Genomic DNA, 26,380 nt, shown 5'->3' with positions numbered 1-26,380 from the left:
AGGCTACTCAAAGCTGATATACTGCTAACTGTAGAATGGCTTGAAAAACTGCACATTTTATCCTCCACTGGCCAAAATGAGTTTATCCCAACATGTGTTGTCCGTCGTCTACATTTCACGAAAATCGCTTCTTCTCTCTCAATTCTTAACCGATTTTTATTCTTTTTGGCAGGAAGGTCGGTCTACCTGGGGTGCATATAGCTTCTACCCAAATTTGCTTAATTGAAATTATTAATGAATTTATGGTCAAGTCCTCACCATTTTGGATTCTTTCTGGCAAATAGGTCAATATTCTTAGGGTGTGTATAGCTTCCAACATTTATTGCGCAAGGTGGCCCACTTTAGATCATTCCTTCTGGACTAGACAGGGCCAAAGTGAGCTACGCCGTCATTGACAGTTTCATTACAGGCATTTAGCATATGCTCTTATCCAAAGCAATGTACAACATACCCAGAGCAGTTGGGAGCCTTACTCAAGGTATCAATGGCACTTCAGCCATTAATACTGGTCCAGGGACTCAAACCAGCAACCTTTTGGTCCCAAAGCTGCTTCTCTAACCATTAGCCCATGATGGATAAAAGAACTCTTTTAATTGTTGTGTTGATCTGGTGATATCACCACCAGCCCATCATCATCATCATCATTGATTGTGGCTATATTTATTAATTAGGCTATAAACTGATAAAATGCATGATGTTATTCTTTTAAACTTTTTTTTTAATTGTAAACTCTGGCAAATTACCATGTTCTAAGAATGAAATAAAACACTGAGATGTGCTGGTACAGGAAAATAATCAACTTTAGGGAGGCAATATTAACTCCACTTCACTACACCATCAGGTTGCTGACTGTTTTCCATCAGCAGCATGCCGCCAAGTGTTTTATTCCTTATATCATTTATATAAATCAGTAATCATTCATTTGGATTTATGTTTATGGCTCGAGAATGTGCTTAGTCTAACCTGCATTATGTATTTGTGCTTCAATCGGGGAAAACCTGAACCATGGTGAAATACACTCCCAAAGACAGCTACAAGATTGAGTCAAGAAGTGATGAATGATCTTTCCGATTACTGGAGTGCTGCTTGTTTTTTTTTTTTTTTACTCATTTGCCTGAGACGTTTTATTCAAAGTGGCTTCCAGTGCAGACAGGATACAGCTGAGCAGATGAGGGTTAAGGGGCTTGCCGAAGGGCTCAGCAGTGGCAGCTTGGCAGTGCCCGCACTCCCCTCATCACTTCCTTCAGCTCATGACTGAGTTAGTTTGCATTTCGCCATTTAGCAGATCAACAGTCAGGCTGATCAGCCGAGGGTTATGGGCCTCGCTCAAGGGCCAAACAGCGACAGCTTGCTGGTGCCAAGATGCAAATCCTCAACCAGCCAATCAGCAGTCCAGAATGCTTATCTACTGAGCCACTGCTGCCACATAATTCCTCTCGCAGGATGCAGGCTTGTTCTTGGCTGCTCTCTTATTAACCTGCATTTATCTGGGTAGGTTTTTTTTTTCCACCCTTACAACAAGGAACTCATTGTTCTTGTTCTGATCAGAAATACCAGATGCTTCAAAGACAGGATTTTTTTTTTTAACCTCAAATTTTATATGGTACAATAGCGTTGCATTCACCATCCATGGTAGACTTTTCAGAAACATCCTCATTGCACCCCTGAGAAGTATACACTCACGAGCATCAGTTAATGTTCACAATGTTCAAACATCAAAATGGGAAAAATTGTGGTCTCAGAGTGTGGCTTTCATAAGTGTGCCATGGGTGTTTGGATGGACTGGTTTGAGTATTTCAGAAACTGCTGCTCTCCTGGGGTTTTCTCACAAAACAGTCTCTAGAGTTTACACAGAATGGTGCAAAAAACATTCTTTAATTTCATTCTTTAATATTTATGAGGTCAAATAAAATACATGAAAATGAATTAGATTGGCCTGCGGGTAGTACTAAAACTAATCGAGACAGGCCAATCTGTACATAAATAAATTACAAACACAATAACAATAATTTCGAACAATGACAAAAGAAGCAAAGCATTTGAGAGGGGAGAAAAAGAGACTTAGAAACGGAATAGAAATTTGGTGACATAATTACCAGATAAGTTAATAAATATAAATGAGGAAGTTACTGTTTCATTTGTTCGATTAAAAAGTCTAGTTCAAGATACAGTAACTCTCTTCGTTTTCAAGAATCTTGAAAAGTTTTCCTTTTAAAGCTTTTCTAAGGGTATTTAGATAAGTTTTTTAGATTGGTTGGTATCTCATTCCAGATCTTTACTCCAACGTGCGAGAAAGCATTTTTTTAGATATTAATTCTTGAATGTTTTATGTAAAAAATCATCGGAGGTTGAGGAACGGGTTCCATAGGAACGGATGCTTGAGATTTTGGTAAACAGCTTCAATATATTTGTTGAAGCAATATTTGCGTGTACATCATGCATTAAATTGGTGACAGTTTTGTAAAATAAAAATTCTATTGGTAATAGTTTTGCCTTTAAGAAGAGAGGTATCGCATGTTCCTTTGTTTGGACAAAATAGATAAGACATAATGCACGCTTTTGGAGGACGAGGATTTGATTTAAAAAGGTCTTGCATGCATTACCCCAAGAAATTAAACCAAAACAAAAAACATCGAGTGAGTGAGCGACAGTTCTGTGGGTGGAAACAATGCCTTGTTGATAAGAGAGGTCAGAGGAAAATGGACAGATTGGTTCGAGGCAGTGTTGTAGTCGAGTCACTAAACCTAAAATACTCTAAATAGCTTTGAGTAGTGTGAAGATGTATGTCCCATACCATAGCCTACAATAAATTCACCAAAAAAAAGATGTTTTCTATCAGGAATATTTAGGAAAAGACTGGTGGCACGAGTCCGAGTCTGAGTCCAAGCCCGAGTCATCAGTGGTCAAGTCCAGGTCAAGTCACAAGTCCTTAAAATTCAGGCATGAGTCGGACTTGAGTACTACAAGCCTGCAGGAAGGATATAATAACTCATATAATCACTCTTCACAACTGCGGTGAGCAGAAAAGCATCTCAGCATGCAACAGCAGACAGAAGAACACATTGGGTTCCATTCCTGCAGCCAAGAACAGGAATCTTAGAATCAACAAGTTCCTATTAAAGTAGCCAGGGAGTGTGTATTTAAAGCCTGCAGCGTTTTCATTCTGACATTCCCAGGATGAGAGGCATCTTTTTACTTTTTATCAATTTATCGCTACATGTATTGTGGAACATCAACAAAACCATCTACTTCCTGTTAATACTTGTGTTATCACAGCTTTAAACTGTCGTTCACTCACTCTCCAGCCTTTCTTTCTTTTTCTGCTCTCTTGAAGTTAAATGCAACTTGTCTTGGTTTTGAGAAGCTACAAAACTCCTTGTATGTTGGAAAGCATGAAGTTACAGCTGCTTTACCGCTGTCTGTTACAAATCGTTGACACTGGAGACTCCTTACATGAATGTGAAATGCACTTATGTACAAGTCCCTGTGAGCTAGCTGTTACTATAGAAACCATAACATATTAGAATACGATTTGCGCTTGCGCTACTGTCGGAAATTGAACCAACACCCGACCAGAATCCAGAACCCAACAGTGTTGTGGTGTAAGAGTTCCTTCGTCCTGCTATCTGAACCTTTCTCTCCTTTCTTTTCTTTCCATTTCAGGTCAGAACCGGAGCGAGCAGGCTCTGATAAAGCGCTTCCGAGGTGATGGGGTGCGCTACAAAGCCAAGCTGATTGGGATCGATGATGTGTCTGCGGCACGTGGAGATAAACTCTGCCAGGACTCCATGATGAAGCTGAAGGTACGGCTGGGTGAAGAGAACTTGTTTTGGGAGGCGTTAACCAGAATGAGAATGAGAACAAGAACCAGGGCATGTTCATACTGTATGGGTGGTGTTCAAATGGAAATTTCCAGAGATTATGAATTTAATTCCCCCTACTTTTATGAACCAAAAGAACTGTTCCAGCCATGACGCACAAGTGACAAGTTCCGTTGTGCTCTGAGAGCGCGTTGACATTTAAGTGAGTGGTTGATACCGCCTACACCACCTCACGCCCGCAGAACCATGCTGTTGGTGAGGAAAGAGCTGCTCCGACAATAGCGCTAATCCGCAGGCGGCCCGCCAACTGACGGCTGAAATGAATTCCTCCACACTTTGTTCCTTTGTCAGACTTCAGCCACACTCTGACAGGTCAGCTCGTTAATGATAGCGTAGCGTGATCAGACATCTACACCCTGCAGATCAAGTGTTTCTTTGTGAGTGTCTGGTTTTGAAAGCGTACGACGTGTTGGAGGTTTGAAAACATGAAAGCGTTTTGCTTCTCAGTGACCCATTCCTATTTTTATGCCACAAGAAGGTTCATTTTTTACGTCGCTGAAGTTTCACGGCATAACGTCACGCTGAAGGCTTTGAATTGTCGAGCTGATAAGCTAATAAGCACTCTGGCGCTTTGGGGAAGCAGAGCTGCCAGTTTACACAAAATAATAGAGATGTATTAGAATATGTGATGTGTAATAACTTCAGCAACACTTCTAGCTCACTCATAAGCAGGAGTGACTGGTGTTGAGGTGCGAGCAGAGACAGATCAGCCCTAGTCTGGATGTAAAGTTTCATTTTTGGCATCCACATCAGCTTATATGAATCTTTATTCTTTCTCCTATTTGGTGCTCAAAGGAAACACGGTATAAATCCAGGAGAGACTTTACACACGAATCACAAATGCAGCTGTCTATCTGTTTTTAAGTGTAACCGTGTCTGCTTAAAGCTTAGACAGCCTTTCGATTTCATAAAATCCGTGAAATTTAGTTCCCTCTGAAATGTGGTCATTGTGGTATAGGTTTATTTCTGTAATATCTGACAAAATATCAGGCCATTCTGTGGCTAGGAAGTTATTTAATTTGAGGGGATTAAAGCAAATATTGTGCTTGAAAAAGCTCGCTTCGTGCAGTCAAGCAGACAGAGGAAGTCCGTGTGTGTACGCATGCGCAGGTTTACCTTACATCATTCTGTCGCTAAACGAACAGCTGATCACACCGAGGTGCTCACTGAGCGTTGATATTTATTAGTTTGGTCCTGCGTTTCCTTTCCTTTGTATATAACATTTACGTCTTTTCTTCTCGCTTTCCGTGACTGTAGTCGGTCTTTCACGTTTCATTCGCACACTCACGTCCTCCATTTTTCTCTCCTGCTTCAAATTTGTATCCCACAATGCCTTGCGTGAATGGGGAAAGCCCACTACGTGATGTGTGATACATGACATAGTATCTTGTATTGGGTCATGGTGAAGCAGGAAAAAATAGCGGAGAATTTAAGGCCATGTGGAGATAAATTCATTAATTGGTCTATTAAAAAAAAAAACTAATAAAATTAGAAGTCTGCGATTCAAATTCAGTAGCTTTCGGTCCACTAAACAAAAATAACTGGGTGTCGGGAAAATTCTTTTTATGGCCTACACTTGAAAAATATGAAAGGCGGTCTACCTTTAATGAGTGACAATTCTTTCATTTTTTTCACTTGTTGTTTATCCTCCATCTTTTTTTATACTTCTACAGGGTATCGCTGCTTCAGCTCGATCCAAAGGAGAGCACAAGCAGCGCGTTTTCTTAACCGTCTCCTTCAACGGTATTAAGATCTACGACGAGAGATCCGGGGTGGGTCTCGACTGCCTTCGCGCCGGAAAAAGATGGAGTCAGATTATTCAAACATTCCAACATCAACGTTTCAAAAGCTCTTGAAACTAGTTTTGCATCTCTTTTTTACTTTCGTATATTGTAACTCGTCTACAGTACACTCACCAGTCACTTTATTAGGAACACCCAGACCTATTTACACCTGCTGTTTTATACAGTTCTCTAATCAGCCAATCCATCGACTTATAAAATCATGCAGCCACAAATCAAGAGCTTCAGTTAATGCTAGTGTTGGTGCCAGATGGACTGGTTTGAGTTTTTCAGAAACCGCTGATCTCCTGGGGTTTGTTTTCACACACAACAGTCTCTATACACAGAATGGTGCAAAAAACAAGTGAGTGAGCGACAGTTCTGTGGGTGGAAACAAACGCCTTGTTGATGTTGCAGGTCAGAATTGTAGGTCAGGTGGAATTTTTTAACCTAGGTTAGAATTTTTAACCCAGTTCATAATTTGCTACTTGTATTATTAAGGGAGACGTACTATATCTCGGGTTAGAGTTAGGATTTGGGAAGACTTTGTATTTTAAACTGCTTGATCATGTCATAAGACTGAACTCATTAATAAATTCAAAATACACACCACTCCTTCCTTTACACCCGTCACTGGTCTAGTGTTAAGAATCAGAAATTTCTGGGTTTGAATCCTGGTTAAGTATGGAAACATTTTCTTTTTTTTTTTAAATGCTAATTACCGTAGGTCGATGGGAATAGACAGGCAGACAAGAGGAAATACTAGGTAGGTGTAGATAGAGAGGAAGTGAATGGAAGGAAGAAAGAGAGACAAAAGAAGTGATGGAAAATCCCTTTTAAGAATCTTGGATAATCTAAAATTTTGGAAATTATGAACTAGGTTAAAAATTTTAACGCAGCTCAAAAAAAAAATCACCTAGGTTGATTTTTTTTTTTTTTACCTGTAACATTGATGAGACAGGTCAGAGGAAAATGCTCAGATTGGTTTGAGCCTTTTTGTCAGGAAGGATATAGTAACTCATATAATCATTCTTTACAACCGTGGTGAGCAGAAAAGCATCTCAGCATGAAACAGCAGAAGAACACATTGGGTTCCAGTCCTGCAACCAAGAACAGGGATCTTAAAATCAACAAGTTCCTATTAAAGTGGCCGGTGAGTGCTGTTAGAGTGACGTTTAGGAAAATCATGAATTGTTGTGTCAAGGTGCTGACATTTATAGTTAACCCTTCTCCTGTTGCTACGGCAATACAGGAAACATCTGAAAACTATACTTGATTTTTTTTTTAATAGCTAATGTAATCTTCAATTTAAAGTATAGTAGATAAAAACTGATGTGTATAAAAATTACAGACTGAGCAATATGGTGCTTCAGATCGACAAGCTGGGGCTTGGGATTTAACCCCATACCTAAAAAAAAAAAAGCAGGAATAATTCCCTGAAGACAAGGTCCAATTTTGGCTGATCTTCTAGGGTTAATAAAACTTAATGAAAGCCTACATGGATATGATCATGAATCATGAATTATGTATGAGATCTAGTCATGCTTAGAGGAAAAGGTGTTTAGAAACACCTCATTTAAGCTTTAAAATATTAATGTGGATTTGAAGCTCGCTGGACTGAGTCCAGTTCCATTAACAGTAATGATGGCTTCCATCGCTCGGACGAGACTCTGCGGCTCTCTCTTAGCATGATGTACTGCTTTCCTTCTCCAGGCTGACAGCCACATCGCTCAGACCTGCTCACATCCTCATTAATCACGCTTAAATAGCCCAGACTCCATCTTTTTTCTCTGTTAAGTGTTTGCCATCATTACAGTCATCAGTAAAAACACTAACTTAATGCTGGCCATTTCAGCCTGAATGGTGTCGTAATGGACAATTTCAACCCACAGGTATTACAGCATCACCATTCCGTGCATGAAATCTCCTACATTGCTAAAGACACCAGAGACCACCGTGCCTTCGGATATGTCTGCGGGAAAGAGGGAAACCACAAGTTCGTGGCCATCAAGACAGTCCATTCAGTGAGCTGCCATGGTTTAATGTACTAACAGAAATAAGAGAGTGGGAACTGTGTTCATTTTATAAAGTTTTGTTTATTTTTATTTATTTATTGGTGGGAACTTTAGCTACCAGTGGCCCATTGGTAGCTTGGGATTTTGTTGGTTCTTGGCCTGAAGTGATCAAAAACGCAGATGTGTTTTGTTGCCCAGTTTTGGTGAACTACATGCACCAAATCTGTAATTTACAGCTGTGTGCTGTTTTCTCTTATAGTATCAGTCATAAAGGACATCTGTCCAATCAACTTTGGGGTGGTAACAGTAACTCTGTGTCAGCACACCACCATGCCCATTGATTATTTTCTGATAACACCAAAACATTTATGGGGAAACTGTGGCCTAATGGTTAGCGAAGCAGCTTTGGGACTAAAAGGTTGCTGGTTTGATTCCCTGGGCCAGCAGGAATGGCAGAGGTGCCCTTGAGCAAGGCACCCAGGCTGCTCTGGGTATGTTTTATGTTGCTCTGGATAAGAGTGTTTGCTAAATGTCTATAATGTATTCTGGACAAACTTGTGTTTAAAGTCAAAACATAGAACATAACCCTGATTCATGTGTACCAAACTAGCTGGTGCATTCAGTTGATTAGCAAACATTTCATCAACTCTATTTTCAATAAAATTCCATAGGTGCGTATCAGCACTGCATGGAACAGTTATTGATTACCTCTACCAATTTTTTGGAGGAGGTTATGTTTTCACCTCCGTTTGTTTGTTTGCATGTTCCCAATGTAACTCAAAAAGTAGTGAATAGATGCTAGTGGGATTTTGAGTATAGGTGAACCATGGGCCAAGGAACAACTGATTAGATTTTGATGGAAATTCAGATAAGTATGTGGCTCCAGGGACCGCGAGCTGGACTAGTGGTTAGCATGTCCACCTCTTGAGCAGGAGATTGTGAGTTCTACTCACGGTCAGGCCATACCAAAGACCATCATAAAAATGGTACCTTCTGGCAAGGCATGCTGCAATACAGGTGCGAGTGGGGAGTCAAACTCTTGTGGTTACCAGAGGTCTAGCCCCCCACTGTCAGACAGGTGAGAGGCCAAGGGCTATGGACCCTTTTCACGTGACGTCACGACAAACGCGGCCGCCATTTTGGACATGTACTACCAGTAGTTTACCACAGCCAGCATTGAGGAACGGCAGCAAAGAAAGTGTTTATTTTCAGCAAGACTTCCATCATGCCACTATATTGTTGTGCACCTGGATGTAGTAACCATCACCAAACAAGGCAAGGGTTATCATTTTATCGGATCCCGGTAGATGCTGACCGACGGAGAAGATGGATAGCGGCATACCAGCGCTTGTGTAGTGACCACTTTGTTGGAGGTAAGACGAATAAAATTAGCCAGAAAAGGCATTGCATTGCTGTTAACATTCTGTGGCGGCGAGTGTGTAACCAAATAGGTTAAAATAACCCATTGTAACCTCTGTTCTTCTGTAGTAGCTATTAGCTAGCATTGTGTTCCTTTGCTGTTGGTAGACTGTAGGACAGATCAGAGGCAGTGTCCTACAAACAGCGCTTAATTTGAGGGGGAGCAAGCCGGAGCGCGCTCCAGAACCTCGGGCGTTGGCTCCGGCAGCTGGATGGATTTACACTGGATCCAGTGATCCGACACCTCTTTTGACTATGTAACAAAAAATAATAATAATAATAATTAAATTAAAAAAATGCAAGTTTATTTAGTGTTAATGTCTGATTTTGATATCTGTCTTGTTGGTGATTTCTCTCATGAAACGACATCCACAAAATATCTGCAGATGAACTTAATTTGCAGTGTTATTACAAAACATGCCCAGAAGTGCAGCGCCGCGCCCCCCTCCCACCCTCTTTTTTTCCGCACCGGAGCTGCTCATCCTCTGTGCTCCGGGACCTCCCACTTTACAAATTAAGCACTGCCTACAAATAAGTGTTCAAAATAAGAGGAACATGTATTTGTCTCTTAAATCCAGGCCGTTCCCTGTAATCTGTAACAACGGTTGGAGAAAGTAATGGCAAATAGTGAGTGCACAAACCGTAGAAGGTAAACTGTACACAGCGCCAGGGCAGTGTGATGGTATGTCTACTTTTAGATTGTGTTAACTTATCAATGAACACACTCGTCACTCAATGAGTTTCACGTCTTTACGACGGATACTTAAATGTGTGTTAGGTATTATTGTTGCAGTCTAAGCAGTCATTGTAGCAGCTAGATGAGCGAGAACCGAAAGGGTCTGTGCCATAAACCGTTATTTCTGTACGGCGTTGCTAATGTGTCGTTACTGTTGTTATTTCTCCCTCTGCTCGCCCTGTAAATGCCCTACGTCGCTGGATAGCGAAGGTGTTTTCTGCATCTCGCTCCTTTTTCTTGTATGTTCTCCGTTTGTCGCCTTCCTCGCATTCAAACCAATTCGAGCCGAAGTCCGCTACATGTCCAAAATGGTGGTCGCGTTTACGAAGGTCACGTGACTGAAAAGGGTCTATAGAAGCAGAGATTGGTACTGCCTTAAGGGCCTCCCTGGCATGGGAGGGACTTTGATGTGGATCCAGGATTTTTTTTTTTGTCTTTTCCCAATGTAACTCAATAAGTAGTGAATGGATTTGGATGAACTTTGGTGGACAGCTTTAATATTATCCTAGGTTCAAGTGATTTGATTTTGATGTTGATAATATGTGGCTTGGTGGAGATATATACTTTATTCACTCTCATCTACTGAGTGCCCTTCTAGTTAAATGTGTTTTATGGGTGACTCACAGAAGAAAGCTATGGATGCCATTTGACCTTGAATTACATGAAAAATAGAAGATTGAATTCTAAAGAACTTGGTAGAACTTGTTAAAGATGCTCGCAGAAAAAAAACCTATTTTGAGAGTTACTGCAAAACGCTAAAATGGTATTTGAAGAAAAGGCGGAAAAATCATCAAATATAAATATGGTCCCTTATCCATGGTCTGCTTCTTTTCTTTAGGCAGAGCCTTTGATTCTGGAGCTGCGTGACCTCTTTACACTCATCTATGATCTGAAGCAGAGGGATGAAGGGGAGAAGAAGGCACAAAAAGCAAAGCACTGTGAGCAGGGTGTTTATCAGGTGCAGACAAAGCATTTAATTTAAAGACTGCTTCACTCACCAATGCTAATAATGACTGGAAACACATTAAATGCAATTTAGGATGTCTAGCTTCAATATTATAGAGGCTTATTTCTTCTGAGAACAGATGTTCTTAAAGCTTATGCTTTAGAATCCACCTTCTTATCCCAATGTGTGTCACAGACGATTCTAGAGGACGACACTGATGACCCAGTGTATCAGGTAAGCACAGTGTTTTGCTACACAACCTAAGATTACATAGAAGTGAATCAGAGACACTCAACAACAGCACTGCACAGTTCAGTGTTTTCCCTAACAAGTCATCTCAAGAGCCAAAATAATGCAGTTGTGTGTTCTTCTAGGACTGGAGCTGATTTCCTATATTTTCAGCAAGTTCCATGTTTCTCGTAGACACTTTGCAAATGATTCTCACACTAAATATCCTATTTATATGCGAGTTAATGCTATTCATATTAACAGGGTTAATATAATGACTTCGGGGAGAATTCCAATAATTTCCTATATGCCATTATTTTAGCTGCCTTTTATAAGAAGAATAGTTCAGCATATAATACAATGTCTAAAGATTATCAAGAAGTTAATTGTCCTAGGACCTGGACAATCTGGTCCCTCTATATGGGGCTTCTGCCAGCCAGAGATAACACTTCTTTGGCAGTTAGTTCAACTCTGGATTACGAGGAGTACAAGGTGTTTGGCCCAGCACACTGTATGGCCTACTATCTACATATGCTGCAGCATAGTGGTGGTGGGGCCTCAGGACAAAGTTCCAAAGCTTTTGGAAGACCACACCATGGAGGGTGAAATGGATAGTCTGGTACTGCTCCAGGCTGCTTGTCTTCTTGCTGGCTCCTGGACAGTGCTTAGATGAATCAAGACATGCTCAGTTCTTCAAATTGGGGTGTTTTGTTTTAGTGACCAAAAGTAATTACAAAACCTGATGGTCCTGACTGGGTATGCACCATGCATATGGGACTGACGAACTCTTGGCAACATCCATCAAATCCTGGCATTTCAGGGTATAAGTGGCAAGAAGACTGTGAAGACCTGGGGTGCTTGCCTGACCACAAGCAGCACATAGGAGGGCTGTTACCATCCATAATAGAGTCTGATTGATACATTAGACAAGCATATCCATCTTGTTTGCAGCAGTTTTACCTGAAGGAGCCCGTGCAGGTCTACCATCAGAGGGGGAACAGCTCCTTGACTCTGTAATTGGAAGTGTCCCTTTGCAAAACAATAGCTTCAGGATAGTACACTGCATAGCCCACTACCATCATGACATAATTATGTCCAGTGATTCAGCCAGCTCTGTGTTAATATGTGTACTCAAAGGGTACCTAAAGTATTGGCAATGGTGCAAGGAGAGCTGGCTTTGGTGGCCATTGAGGGGTTCTGATGATCTCACTCTGGGGTCTCTTCACAAGGCTTGTACATCTACATTGGCTACCTGGGAGTGTTTAGTAATAATAATAATAATAATTTCAATTTATATAGTGCCTTTCACAAACCCAAGGACGCTTTACACAGAAGTTACCAAAAAAAAAGGCACACTAGGAAGAGTAGTGTGAGGTAAAGAGAAAAGTTTTCAAGTTAGCTTTGAAGGAAGAGAGAGTGGAACAGTCATGAAGCGATTGTGGTAATGAGTTCCAAAGTTTAGGAGAAGCAACACTGAAAGATCTGCCACCCATAGATGCCAGTTTAAAACGTGGAACAGTCAGAAGTAGACAGATAGAAGATCTGAGGGAGCGGGAGGGACAGTACAAATTAATTAGCTCTCAGAGATAGGAAGGGGCGAAACCATGAAGAGCTTTATAGGTTAAAAGCAAGATTTTGTATTTGATCCAAGAAATAACTGGCAACCAATGCAGTTGCTGTTAAACAGGAGTAATGTGAGCAGTGCGCTTAGTGAGTGTGAGGACTCTTGCTGCTGAGTTTTGGATGTACTGCAGGCGATTGAGCAATGTGGCAGGGAGACCATAAAAGAGAGAATTGCAATAGTCAAGATGAGAAAAAATAAACGCATTGACCAACATTTTGGCATCAGTTTCTAAGAGAAAAGCGCGGAGATGTGCAATATTGCGGAGGTGAAAGAAAGCATTCCTAGGCTACGTTTACATTAGACCATATCTGTCTCATTTTCTTCGCGGATGCACTGTCCGTTTACATTAAACCGCCTGGAAACGCCGGGAAACGGGAATCCGCCAGCGTCCACGTATTCAATCCAGATCGTGTCAGCTCCGGTGCTGTGTAAACATTCAGAATACGCAGATACGCTGTGCTGAGCTCTAGCTGGCATCTCATTGGACAACGTCACTGTGACATCCACCTTCCTGATTCGCTGGCGTTGGTCATGTGACGCGACTGCTGAAAAACGGCGCGGACTTCCGCCTTGTATCACCTTTCATTAAAGAGTATAAAAGTATGAAAATACTGCAAATACTGATGCAAATACTGCCCATTGTGTAGTTATGATTGTCTTTAGGCTTGCCATCCTTCCACTTGAAAGTAGTAAGTGATATGCGCTGGGATCACACACACAGCAGCTCAGTCCCGAATCACTGCTCGTGCGCTATACTCGCACGCTCTGTGAGCTGCGCAGGGCCGGAGTGCGCACCCTCCAGAGGGCACTCGCTGTTCAGGGCGGAGTGATTTGGAGCACAGGACGCCTGCGGAGCCGAGCGTATCCGTGTATTGGTGTTGCTGTGTGCACGCAAATCGTGTATTGGCGTTGCTGTGTGCACACTAATCGTTTTAAAAACGTTAATCTGATGATCCGCTGATACGGTCTAATGTAAACATCTTATCTCATTATCTCTAGCCGCTTTATCCTTCTACAGGGTCGCAGGCAAGCTGGAGCCTATCCCAGCTGACTACGGGCGAAAGGCGGGGTACACCCTGGACAAGTCGCCAGGTCATCACAGGGCTGACACATAGACACAGACAACCATTCACACTCACACCTACGGTCAATTTAGAGTCACCAGTTAACCTAACCTGCATGTCTTTGGACTGTGGGGGAAACCGGAGCACCCGGAGGAAACCCACGCGGACAACATGCAAACTCCACACAGAAAGGCCCTCGCCGGCCCCGGGGCTCGAACCCAGGACCTTCTTGCTGTGAGGCGACAGCGCTAACCACTACACCACCGTGCCGCCTAATGTAAACATGGGCTTAGTAATTAGTTTAAGATGGGGTTCAAACGTAAGGGTGGAGTCAAAGAGAACTCCAAGGTTTTTTATAACTTGGGAAGGACTAATAGACACACCATCAACATCAATAGTAAAACTGGAGAAGTTCAGAACCTGTCTTTTGGTACCTACTAATAGAACCTCCATTTTGCTAGCATTAAGTTTAAGGCAGTTCTTATGCAACCATTGCTTAAGGTCAGTGATGCAAGTCCTTAGCAGCTGAACAGAGGCTATGGAAGGGGTGATAGTGATGTAGATTTGAATGTCATCAGCATAACAATGAAAGTTAAGGCCATGGTTACGAATAATCTGGCCTATAGGAGAAACATACAGTAGCAGTGGATGATTTATGAACACCAGTAGAGATAAACTGTTGCCTGTTTGCTAGATACAGTATGACTAAAACCAGACTAAAGCTAAGCCAGTAATACCAAAAGAAGATAGTTTGGAAATGAGTATCTCATGATGTACAGTGTCAAAGGCAGCTGTGAGGTCCAAGAGAACAAGGACATTGAGATGACCAGCATCAGCTAAGAGCAGAAGATCATTAACAACTCTTAAGCGAGCAGATTCAGTGCTGTGCAGATTGCGAAAGCCTGACTGAAAGGGTTCATAGAGATCATTACGAGCAAGGAAAGTATGAAGCTGAGAGGCTACAACTCTCTCCATTACTTTAGCTAGGAAAGGGAGATTTGAAATGGGTCTGTAATTGGACAGTGAAAAAGAATCTAGATGAGGTTTCTTTAGTATTGGTGTAACAGAAGCAATTTTGAGGGAGATGGGAACAGTGCCTAAAGCAAAACACTGATTAATCATATGAGCAATAAAAGGGGAGATAGCAGATACACAGGATTTAAGAAGTGCAGTGGGTGCAGGGTCCAACAGACATGAGGAGGAGGAGGAGGACAGTCATAATTTCCGATACTTTAGAAGAATCAACAGGAGAGAAAGCAGAGAGACAGCAGTCAGCTTTATGAGAAAGAGCTACTTGCGAGACAGAAGACTGAATTTCAGAATAAAAGTGTTGGTAAATACTGTCAATTGTATCTCATCTCATTATCTCTAGCCGCTTTATCCTTCTACAGGCAAGCTGGAGCCTATCCCAGCTGACTACAGGCGAAAGGCGGGGTACACCCTGGACAAGTCGCCAGGTCATCACAGAGCTGACACATAGACACCCATTCACACTCATGTTCAATTTAGAGTCACCAGTTAACCTAACTTGCATGTCTTTGGACTGTGGGGGAAACCGGAGCACCCGGAGGAAACCCATGCGGACACGGGGAGAACATGCAAACTCCACACAGAAAGGCCCTCGTCAGCCACGGGGCTCGAACCCAGACCTTCTTGCTGTGAGGCGACAGCGCTAACCACTACACCACCGTGCCACCCCTGTCAATTTTATCCTTGAAAAAATCCAAAAAAGCCTGACACTGAGCAGGGGAACTGGGAGTGGTTGAGGAAGGAGGCTGAAGAAGTTTATTTATTGTATTAAACAGAGTTTTGGATCTATGGTTGCCACTCTTAATGATGTTAGCATAGTAGGAGGATCGGGCAGCATTAAGAGCATCCTTATACTTTGTGATGTGTTCAGAGAAGAGTGAAAGATGAATAGTAAGGCCAGTTTTCTTATGAAGGTGCTCTAGCCGCCTTCCCTTGGCCTTCATGGCCCTAAGCTCAGAGGTGAACCAAGGAGAGGCACAATTTGCGGAGACCTGTCTAGTTTTAAGGGGAGCGAAAGTGTTGTGTGTTAGATATAGTATTATTGTAAATAGAAACTGTATCATCAGGAGAGGAAACCTCAGCAAATTTACAAAAAGAAGAGAGGAGAGAGGCAGAGAAAGAATGCACATCAATAGAAGAAAGATTACGGAAAGAGACAGTAGAACACAGAGGAAATTTAGAAGAAGGCACACTGAGACAACACCCAATCAACTTGTGGTCAGTAAAACCTACATCAGAACCCAATACAGATACAATTTTTATACCAGTAGAGCAAAGCAAGTCAAGTATATGACCATGATTATGTGTGGGAAAGTCAACATGCTGAGTTAAACCAAAATATTCAAAGACAGTCAAGAACTTATCAGTAAGGGATCAACTAATGTCAACATGAATATTCAAGTCACCCAGAAGAATGACAGCAGTATAGACAGATGAGGCTACAGTTAGCAGTTCATTCAGTTCAGACAGAAAAAGAGATGGCGATGATTTGGGAGGTCGATAGATTAAGAGCAGCAACATCGGTGTGGGAGTGGAGATTTTCAAAGCCAGATATTCACAGGATGTAACATCATGAAAAACAATCTCTAAGTTTCAAACCACATCGGAAAACTGCAGCTAGACCTCCACCTTTCCCTGTGAGACGTGGCTTTGATATGTGTGTATCCAGCTGGTGAAGACATATTTAAATGTAGATAGTCCTCAGCCTGTTGCCATGTTTCCACCAGCAGAAGTATGTCCAGGGTCTTTTGGATAATTAGGTCATTGATGAGTGATGCTTTGTTGGTGATGGAGCGGGGGTTTAAAAGGCCAATCTTCACAGGAAACACAGGTGACAATCCAGAGACAGCAGAAGATTGCAGTTTCCCAAGTGACCGAAGAACACCGTGATTAACTCCATAAGCGTTCTTGTTGACCTTGGCAATCCGATTGTGAGTCCATATGATGGGTATGGAAGACTCCGAAGCATAATGAGCAGTTGGAGAGCACAGAGACTGGTGAATATACCAAGGGTGGCACGCGATTCCAATAAAGCAGTACAGATTAAATACCGCAGAATCCAAGCAGTGCCGCGCACTAAGGCTTTTTAATTCCTCCGGCAAGTAGATGTAAAACATGGGTAAAAGCCCGGGCCACAAAATCAATACCCAGACCCACAGTCACGATCCAAAAACAGATGGATAGATGCAGTCCAATGTAAGGTGCAAAGCCACCTTAGCCTAACACCGCTCATAAACATAGCCAAAACACCAGCGGTACCACACCCAGAGTACAGGGCAGGGAAGCAATTTGACTAACCAGCACATAAAACAAGGCAACAGCGTAGTAAATGGTGGAAACTCACTCACCACTGCTGAAGTCAAGTGGGTGGAAAGAAAGAGGGGGCTCGCAGGCGGGTTAGCTACAGGTGATTGCAAAAAGCCGGTGTCAAAACCAAGCAAGAAGAGTCCAGAATTAACCAAAAAGAAACAAAATGGATTTGCAATACATTGCCAAAAATCAGAAGCACAGTTAAAGAAAACAAAAAAAAAGAAAGAAAATGCCGGGGAGAAGAGGCAGCAAACTCGTGCACTACATACTCTCAACTGGAAACGGAAATGTCCGACTATTGTCCGACTATTAGTGGCTTACACTGGGCTGGACAATAAGTCAAGAAGTCCTTGGCTCGCCACCATATTGTGGGACTTGTGTGGTAGAACATGGAGGAAACCATCCATCGCTGTGTAGGCCTGTACCTAGTATTGAGGGACAGCAGTGGTGAGTGTCAAGCTCAAATTTAGCCAGACATTAATGACAGGATTCTTGCACTTTCTGTGAGTTTTCTTGAACCTCAGGAGCATATTGGGATATGATTTGATATCAGCTGTCAGCTATTATTTTAGTCAGCTGTTATTTCTGACTTATCTGTCACAGTTCTTGATAATAGCCTCTAAAAAGATCTGCAAGTGACCTTGAGCATGCTCCCAACTCTTACATAATTGCTGCTGCCGTACTTTTCTACAAAGTCTTTTACACTATACTTGAGGATTCACCTTGAGGGAGAAGCCATAGTCTAATGGTTAGAGAAGCAGCGTTGGGACCAAAAGGTTGCTGGTTTGATTCCCTAGACCAGCAGGAATAACTAAAGTGCCCTTTAACAAGACCTGCCCCCCAGCCTGCTCTGGGTATGTTGTACTGGATAAGAGCATCTGTTAAATGCTATTAATGTAATATAATGAGTTGAGTATGTAACAGAGGAGAACCAACTCCATGAATGAAGAAAATGATGGTCGGTTATATCCCAAGAGTTTTTTATTGTGTGGAAGTAAGGAAAGTTTAGAGCAGGTGTCAGCTCGTTGCCAGTTGTCATTTTGGTGAAGAGGCCCTTGCACATTCTGCCATGGCTCCTGGCTATATTGTCTCACCAGGTCTAAATTTAAACTTGCTGCCAAGTCCATGAACCACTGCTGTGTGGATGTTTCCAGGAGGTGTTACACAAGAATGATAGCTAGTTGAGTGCCAAAACAAAGGATTAGGAGAAATATATACCATTTTTTATTCAAGAAGGAGTCTGCTTGGTTCTCAGGACCACTTTTTTGTTTGATTTATTTGTTTTGCTTGCTGGCAGTGATGTTACTGTCCTTTGTGCTGAGTGTGTTTTGCTTCATTTCCAAGGGGAAGTGGTATCAGTTTTGGGGGCCTGGCCTCACAGACATTATTAACAAAATGTGAATGATGTTTTCATTTGAATCACTTATAAAAATCTGCTTTTATACTTTGGGCCACACCTCCTCCCTGAGCCTGATGCTCACATGATACTGTCATTTACTGGCTGCTAGCACTGATTTTAGCTATGTTACTTTTCCCCCTCCTATTATTCCCTGCAGTTTGGTCTTGCTAATTCCTACCCACAGACTGACTCTCCTAGCCTGGCAAGCCAGACTAAATGTGAATATTTAGTCTGGCCTCGATCCGTAGACATTTTCGACGGGGGTGGGAGGAACAAACCGCTGTCTTTCAAACTGTCTCTGTGCGTATAGGCCAACGCTCTGACCAATCAGCGCAACAGTGACTGTGACGTAGTCAGAGCGACAGAAAGCAATGGGGGAGACCTTGAAATAAATAATTTTTCAAAATGCGTATTAATTAATAAACAGGTTCTAGATATTAAGAAGTTTGGAGATAATGACCACAAGTTTGGAGTCTGTACCACATACACTCATTTTTTTCCCAAGTGTTTTTCAAGGGTTTGCTTAAACTGTTTTTGAGAGTTTTTATTTAGTGGTGTTTGGTGAAATAATTTCCCTTAAATTTAAAATAACGGGAAAATAAGAAACAATCAAAAAGTAATGTTTCAAAGCTGTTTATTAATTCTTTGTACTGCACAAACTAGCCCCATCCTTTTGGCTACCAGCGGAGCCAGCTGGTAGATCAGACTTTTGCCATAGCCGGTCGGCAAAACAGCGAAAACGTCCTTCTTGAAAAGGAATGAGCGGAGAGCCTCTTCCTGCTCATGTTTCAACCAAAACTCCAAGTCTAATTTTTCTAAAACTGATTCCAAAGCGTAGTCAAACGCCCGCTGTTCACTAGCCGTAGCCATCTTTCCTGCTGCGCTTTCTCCAGCGTCGTGCAGCTTTGTCGTCACTCCTGCAAAAGCCCGCCCAAAGAATCCAAACAAAAACCTTGCGTTGTGATTGGCGGGCACGATTTGATGCCCGGGGTGTTTTTGTTTATATGGTGCGAGGCTAGACCCATTCGCTAGGCAAAAATATTTTTGGCCGCTAGGCGGGTGAGTCTAGTTTACTAGGCTATGACTCTCCCACATCCCACCACAATTCCAATTGGGAAGGGTGAGTGCTGGTACATACTTCCTCTGGGACACACACTATCAGCCAGCTGCGTCTTTTCAATCTGCTTCAAATTTTGATTTCTTCGACTCCTGGCCATCACGAGCTGGTCTAGTGGTTAGTATGTCCGCCTCTCAACCGTGAGATCATACCATACGAGTCATACCAAAGGCCATCATAAAAATGGTCCGTACTGCCATCTGGGAAGGCACGCTGCAATACAGATGCAAGTGGGGAGTCAAACTCTTGCAGTTACTAGAGGACCAGCCCCCTACTGTAACCCTAGCTGTATAATAGGAGAGAGTAAGGGCCTGGTTAGTACTGAGTTGCGAGACTGCTTGGAAAGACCAGGTCCTGGCACAGGAGGAACTTAGACTCTTTTTTTTTTTTACTCCTGGCTACTGGGTGTGGCATCGTTTGGATTTGAACATGTTACATCCATATAGCTTAAAGGAGATATGCAGAGCCTTTATTTTTAAATAAATTTCTGAGTGGATAGTATCTCCATCCTTGACTCTTGTATGCTGCATAAATAGGAATAAAAAATATATATATTTTTGAGAGTTAAAATCAACCGCAAAGTTGGCATTCGAGCTGCCCCGCTGAGCTAGCCAGGCCTGAGTGGGTGATGTCACAGCAGGAACTGGTTTTAAGGCTGAGGCCTTTTACAGCTATAGACTAAAGTCATATGAATAAAAATTTATGGTGAAAGTAAGAAATATCGTTACTGACTTGCTCAACTAAGACTGATTTGACTTCACTGATTGTGGGTTGACTCTCATTAAAACAGAATGGGTGCTATAACTTATGCAACATACATGTACATGCATGCATTTTCACTGATAAAACGTAAAAGGCTAATTAAATAATCAGATGAACTGAGACAATCACATTCTGAAGCAAATTAAATAATCTTGTACCGGTAACTTAAATACACAGTACAAGTTACATGTATTAATCTAAATGCAGGTAAACAACGTGTTTTTTTTTTAATCCAAATGAGAGTCGGAGCTTATCCGTCTGTGTTCTCGCTTGTTGAAGGCTGATCTTGTGGCTGATTGTTTTTAAAACAATCTGACTTTCAGTTCTCCGTTCATTCACTTCTTCCACATAAGGGCGAGATGGCAGCAATATCCAGTTTAGAAATAAGACGGTTGCTCCACTCATTCACTTTTCTTCATACTGTGCATTCCGCCATTACTGCTCTGCTCAGGCAATTACTAAAACCATGGACGGAACAGGACGTCACCGGTTTTAGCAACAACTGCAGGGAGATCACTGCCCGAGCGATATGTTCCGTCCAGTTCCGTCCCGGGTTTTAGCAACAACCCTCGGCTCACTCCAGGAGGACTGGTGCAACTGAACTTACTTTCCTTTAAAAAAAATAAATAAAAATAAATAAAATACTTTCCTTTTCTTGTAGTTTTCTTTTCCTTTAATTGTTGGTACTGCACCCTCTTTCAATACGGGCTTATAGCCAACGCTCCTCAACAGACCAGAGGTTTCGTACGAGTCTTCAGTAAAATGTGCAGAGCAGAGGAGAGACCACTTCATAGCCGCCCAATGTGTCCATGAAGTTCTCGCAAAACGCGTCCAAATCTTTGCAGTTTGAACATTCTTGGGCCATGAATGCAACATAAATCCAGCTTCTGTCATGTTGCTGCACCGGCCAGCAACACATCTACATGGCATAGCGATAAATTAGCTCAAAATGGAGGATTGGAGTTGCAGTCAGCTCTGTTTTAGTATAGCGGAATTGGCAATGAGACAGATAGACTTCCTGTTATGACGTTATGGACGTCAAGGTCATTCACTCAGACCGCTACCTATATAAATCACTTTAATCGTAAAAATTACTATATTAGATTCATTGTTAACACTTAAAACTATTCCTGTGGCATTCTTGAGGTCTCAAGGCATTTATAAATGAAAGTGAGGCCATGGCTCTGCGTATATGCTTTAAGCAAACAGGTTTAAAATGTTGGGGGAGTGGTAATGTTAAGCTTTCCTTACTTATTAGCAACCACTGCCAAACTAAGGCTACATCCACACGACAATGGCAACGAGATTTTATTAAAAAAATATCGCGTCCACATGGGCAACGGATCAGTAAAATATCAGGTACATATGGCAACGCAACGCTTGCTGAAAACGATGCAATACACATGCCACACCTCTAGGGGCGCTGTAAGACGGTCCCATCGGAGACACCAGAACAATAGAAGAAGTAGACGCATGTGCATAAACCCCTTCTTCTACCCGGCGTGAAGCACTGTCAGGAACAAACACACAACAACAAGAAGAAGATGGCTGTGACTACGCGAGGAAATCGTGCCTTCTGTGTGTACAAATTAGTTTTATTAGTGTGCATAGTTTTATATAACTTAATTTTCTTATTGTGTGTGAACATTTTGAAAAGCAGTCTTATCCAATAAAAAAAAGAAATTCAAGAAATGGTTCAGTTACTTGTTTATTTAAAAGAAAAGCTGTATACAAAAGTGAATGCAATGTAGTGGTTCATACAAAACAGCGAGAGTGCTGCTTGTTCTAGTCATGTGGTTGTGACGTCAACGTAAACAAATCCGTTCTACTCATCCAGACGACTTCGCAACGGCGCCATTGCCAGATTTTTCCACTCTGGAACCCGTTCTCAAAAAATATCATTGTGGGGCACCCAAAACGCCAGTGCCGTGTGGACACCAGGCTGAAACGATAAACAATTTTATCAGATTCACCTGAATCCGTTGCCGTGTGGACAGGGCCTAAAGATGCGAACTCTACTACAGGGGGATCCTACTAAAAGTTGTTGGGGTCAAGTTACAGCAAGGAGTTTATGGCTAGAATGTAAATAAGGCAGTTCAAAGTGGTCATGTTTTCTTTTGTAGTGGCAGTTCTCATTACCACATATCATGGCCTCAACAGACTAGACATATTTTGAGTTTGCCATGGAGATATTTTTTCTTTTTTTTTTTTGTCAGCTCATTTTTCTTTTAACAAGCCTTGTCATCAGTTTTCTAGGGAATGTAAGTAAAAGGTTAAATAAAATAAAACATTTATGAAAGTCTTGCTGAGCTAAGTCTTTAGCCCTGTAGGCAGTCTCTGATCTGATGAGCTGCCTTCAGCTGAATAATTTACATAAATGCATGTGAGTGGCTGCAACAAGCTGCAACAGAGGTTCTACTACAAACGTCGTAATGGTTCATGTTTTGAAAACTAGAGTCACTGAATGACTGACAGGTTTTTCACTTTATAGATTTATTACCTATCAAGTATTCTGTTTGCAATTCTGTTGACAAACCCTGGTCTACTTACATTTGGTGTACGAGGTAAAAAATTGTGTTCTTGACTAAACGGTCCCTTTATAACTAAAGTATTATAAAACCATGTTTATGGCAAAGAAGTCCTTTTCTTGTGGCAGACCTGAAGGTCACTCGTTTCAAAATATTGGTTTGCACTTTATCAATATTAAATTACTTCTGCAGCTACCTGTGTGGCCCCACCTCTCACTCTCTCTTTCCCTGCTGTAGTACATTGTGTTTGAAGCTGGACACGAGCCACTCCATGGCCCCCAATCAGAGGAGAGCGTTTACCAGGTATTATGCCAAGCCCCACCCCTTTGTACTGGTCTAGCCTGCTTTTAAAGTCATTGTGGTGTTGAGGAGGGCTCTAATTTTCTGTAGTGAGGCAAATGAATGACAGTTTACAACTATATATATATTTTCTTAAATAATGACAGAGCTGTCGATAAACTGATCTGTTATGACTTTTAGGTCCCAACGAGCCAGCAGAAAGAAGGGGTCTATGATGTTCCAAAACGCCATTTTATGACTGTAGGTGCTTGTATTGTCTCGTCAGCCTTCCCCATTTCCAAAGTCCTTCCAACAAACCTCTCTCCAAAGATCTTGGCTAACTGAATACTCTTTCAGTTCTATTGGATAGAAACAGGAACATAAGTTATCTTCCAGAGTTTGGTCCAATGCAGACTACAGCTCTGCAGAAGAACAGACTTTCCCTCAGTCATGGCAAACCCAATCGAAGTCACCAGCTCAACTGAAACACTGATTAAATTCAAGCATCAAGCTCTTCATCTTTGACTCATACGAGTTTAGATAAGGGAAAACGCTAAACTGTGTGCTGCTGTGGTCCTCCAGGACTGCACATTCATTACACTGCCTTCTTATCTCAAAGACTTGCAGTCAAGGCATGACCTGGCTTGTATTTCATTTGATTCATTTCCTTTTCTGGGTTCATGAGAGGTTTGGTGTTGGGACTCTGTCTCTATGTGGTTGTATTGCATGACATTAAGTGTGGCTTATCGGATAAAACAAAAGAAAGAAAAAAGCTCCAATCACCATTTAAATGTTCCTCAAAAAAGTATCAATATTCACAGCCATTAGAAGTCTTTCATTATGTCCAGTTCATACCACAACTTTATACCACAGGGCTTGATGTTAACTTTTTAATCCAGTCAGACAAGCAGCAAGAGGTTTCACTCGTCCTGACCGTAATCTTTTCATTCTTATGTATTGATGAGTTCAGTGAAAGGAAAGTGATTAACAAAGTTCATCAAAAAGCAGGTATAGTTGTGATAATCATTATGCTTTAATGATTTATACTTTTTCAATAAAACTCAAACTTTAACTGTAACAAAAAAAAAAAAAAAAAACTATCCAAAGCCCCATTATGGTGTGTGTGTATGTGTGTTTTCTAACCCATTACCTGATCTGCAGTTTTAAGAGTTAGACTCACCCAAATTCAAAGCTTCTGGAAGAAATAAAGTTAAATCCTGATTAATCCAGTAAAACTTGAACTATTACTGAATTTAAAGAAAATGAGTTGGATATGATGACGGGGACAGAATGATGCGGTAAATGAAAACAAACCATGAGTGAGTTCGGCACTGTCGTAAAATTGCCCCGAAATATTTTACGACATTTGTGATGATTAATGTGAACCATACAAAATAAAAATACAATAAAAAGTCTGAATGAAATGAAGATTCACCAAAGATATTTATTTTATTGAGGTGTTTGATTGCCATTTCTCCAATTTCGATGAAGTCTAATGATCTATAATTAGATATTACAGTATGGTTATTTTTACACACACACCTGCTGTACTCGGCTTCCCCGGAATTTCGTAAACAGTAACATGGCCAGATCACTGAGGGGATTCAGCTCGTTTTGTTGGAACTTTATTGATGTAACTCTTGAATAATTACTATAAAAATGGTGATTTTCAGAAAATATTCACCTTCGTCCCTTCAGACAGGCAGATGCGGATTTGAGATGTCTGGACCAAACATTTGGTTGTCCTGGACAGTCAGACTACCATTAATGTCAAACCCTGTACCAAAAACATTTTCAGATCTTCAACACCAGTGAATGGAGCTTTGCTACATCAGTTGAATGAATTCCTTGATCTGTCACTATCTCTTCATTTCACAAAATGTTACTGCATGTATGTTTATTCATTTAGAGCTTTTTGAGTGCTTGGATTTTCCAGATGGTCATTGATTTCCCTCCTTCCATCAATTTATATCTGTGAAACTCACATCAAAATATAAATATAGCCACAAGCAGCGATGAAGGGTCTGAGCACCTCTGGTGTACCAAATCTGGCATGAATCCAACAAACTGCTGAGGAGGAGTACATCACAATGTAACACGTGTTAAAACACACAAAACCAAAAATAACTGACTTCCTGTTGAGTATGGCTAATATAATGTATATTGCAATTGTCATGATCCGCCTCGGACTTCCACTCCGGAGATTTACTATCTCCCAGTTCAGCGCAATCCTGATCCGGGACGGGACTTCCCAGAATGTCTTGCCTGTTTCTCACATTGGCTCTGTGCCATTTTTTGCATCCTGGATTTTTTGCTCTCTGTTTTGCATAGTCTTAGCCACAGTTTTTTGCACTCATGTTTTTTGTCTCCAGTTTTTGTCAGAACTATTTTTCATGTTTTTTCATATTAGCACTTTGTCTTTGTCTACCTCGTTGTTGTCTGGATTATTTTTGCTATTTTTGTTCATTGACTCTTTTTGGACTTTAATTAAATCATTTTTTATTCATTGGATTTTCTGGTTGTGTTCTGCTATTGGATCCTAACTCGCCACATCTCGCCACCCCTAACAGCAATTTTGTTTGACTTGGGGCACCCCACACACCTACCAAATTTGACATGCATAGGTGAAACTATATACTGGGCAAAAGTCTCAATTACCCCTTTTCCACCAAATCAGTTCCAGTGCTGGTGCTGGTTCACAACTCGTTCAACTTGCGAGCCAGCTGAGAACGAGTTTGCTTTTCCATAGCTCGCGGTGCTAAGGGAAGCCACATCATTATGTCGCTGTATACGTCAGTTATGTCATTGTATACATCATTACGTCGCTGTATACGTCAGTTATGTCGCTACGTTTGCATAAACCATGGCGCGAATATCGAAGCAAAAACAACACGGAAGAAGCAGCAACAACAATAATAATAATAGTGGATGACTTTGCGTTTGTACAGCTGCTGCTTCTCGTCGCTTAAAAATGGCGATCTTTTGTGGTCTTGTTATTGTTGTTGGTCGTAACAACTCCGCCCCCCCGCTGACGTAAGCGGTTCTTTCCTCTGGCCCAGCAGAGAGTTGTTGCTAGCCTGGAACCATTTTTTCTGGCCCCAGAGCCAGTTCTTTGTCAGTGGAAACAGAAAACCCGGTTCCAAACTAAGCACTGGCCCCGAACCAGCCCTGGAACTGCTTTGGTGGAAAAGGGGCAAATGACACAAGGGGGTGCTATGGAGTCCCCCGGAGACACCTGGGGCCAAGCCTCTATCCCTGAGTA

General features: G+C 41.7%; 1 protein-coding gene across 1 annotated transcript in view; it reads left to right on the top strand.

Moving 5' to 3' along the window:
- Positions 1 to 26,380, top strand: part of c8b (complement component 8, beta polypeptide) — an 81,319-nt gene that overhangs the window by 18,659 nt on the left and 36,280 nt on the right. Inside the window, exons 2-8 of the mRNA XM_060920450.1 lie at positions 3,664 to 3,803; positions 5,555 to 5,653; positions 7,555 to 7,686; positions 10,671 to 10,790; positions 10,974 to 11,012; positions 23,077 to 23,142; positions 23,320 to 23,379. Of these exons, the coding sequence (XP_060776433.1) occupies positions 3,664 to 3,803; positions 5,555 to 5,653; positions 7,555 to 7,686; positions 10,671 to 10,790; positions 10,974 to 11,012; positions 23,077 to 23,142; positions 23,320 to 23,379 (656 nt within the window). The remainder of the gene's footprint in view (positions 1 to 3,663; positions 3,804 to 5,554; positions 5,654 to 7,554; positions 7,687 to 10,670; positions 10,791 to 10,973; positions 11,013 to 23,076; positions 23,143 to 23,319; positions 23,380 to 26,380) is intronic.

Source organism: Neoarius graeffei, chromosome 1 (assembly GCF_027579695.1).
Source record: "Neoarius graeffei isolate fNeoGra1 chromosome 1, fNeoGra1.pri, whole genome shotgun sequence".
NCBI lineage: Eukaryota > Metazoa > Chordata > Actinopteri > Siluriformes > Ariidae > Neoarius > Neoarius graeffei.
The sequence above is the reverse complement of the archived record's forward strand: the minus strand, read 5'-3'. Positions and strand labels throughout refer to the sequence as shown.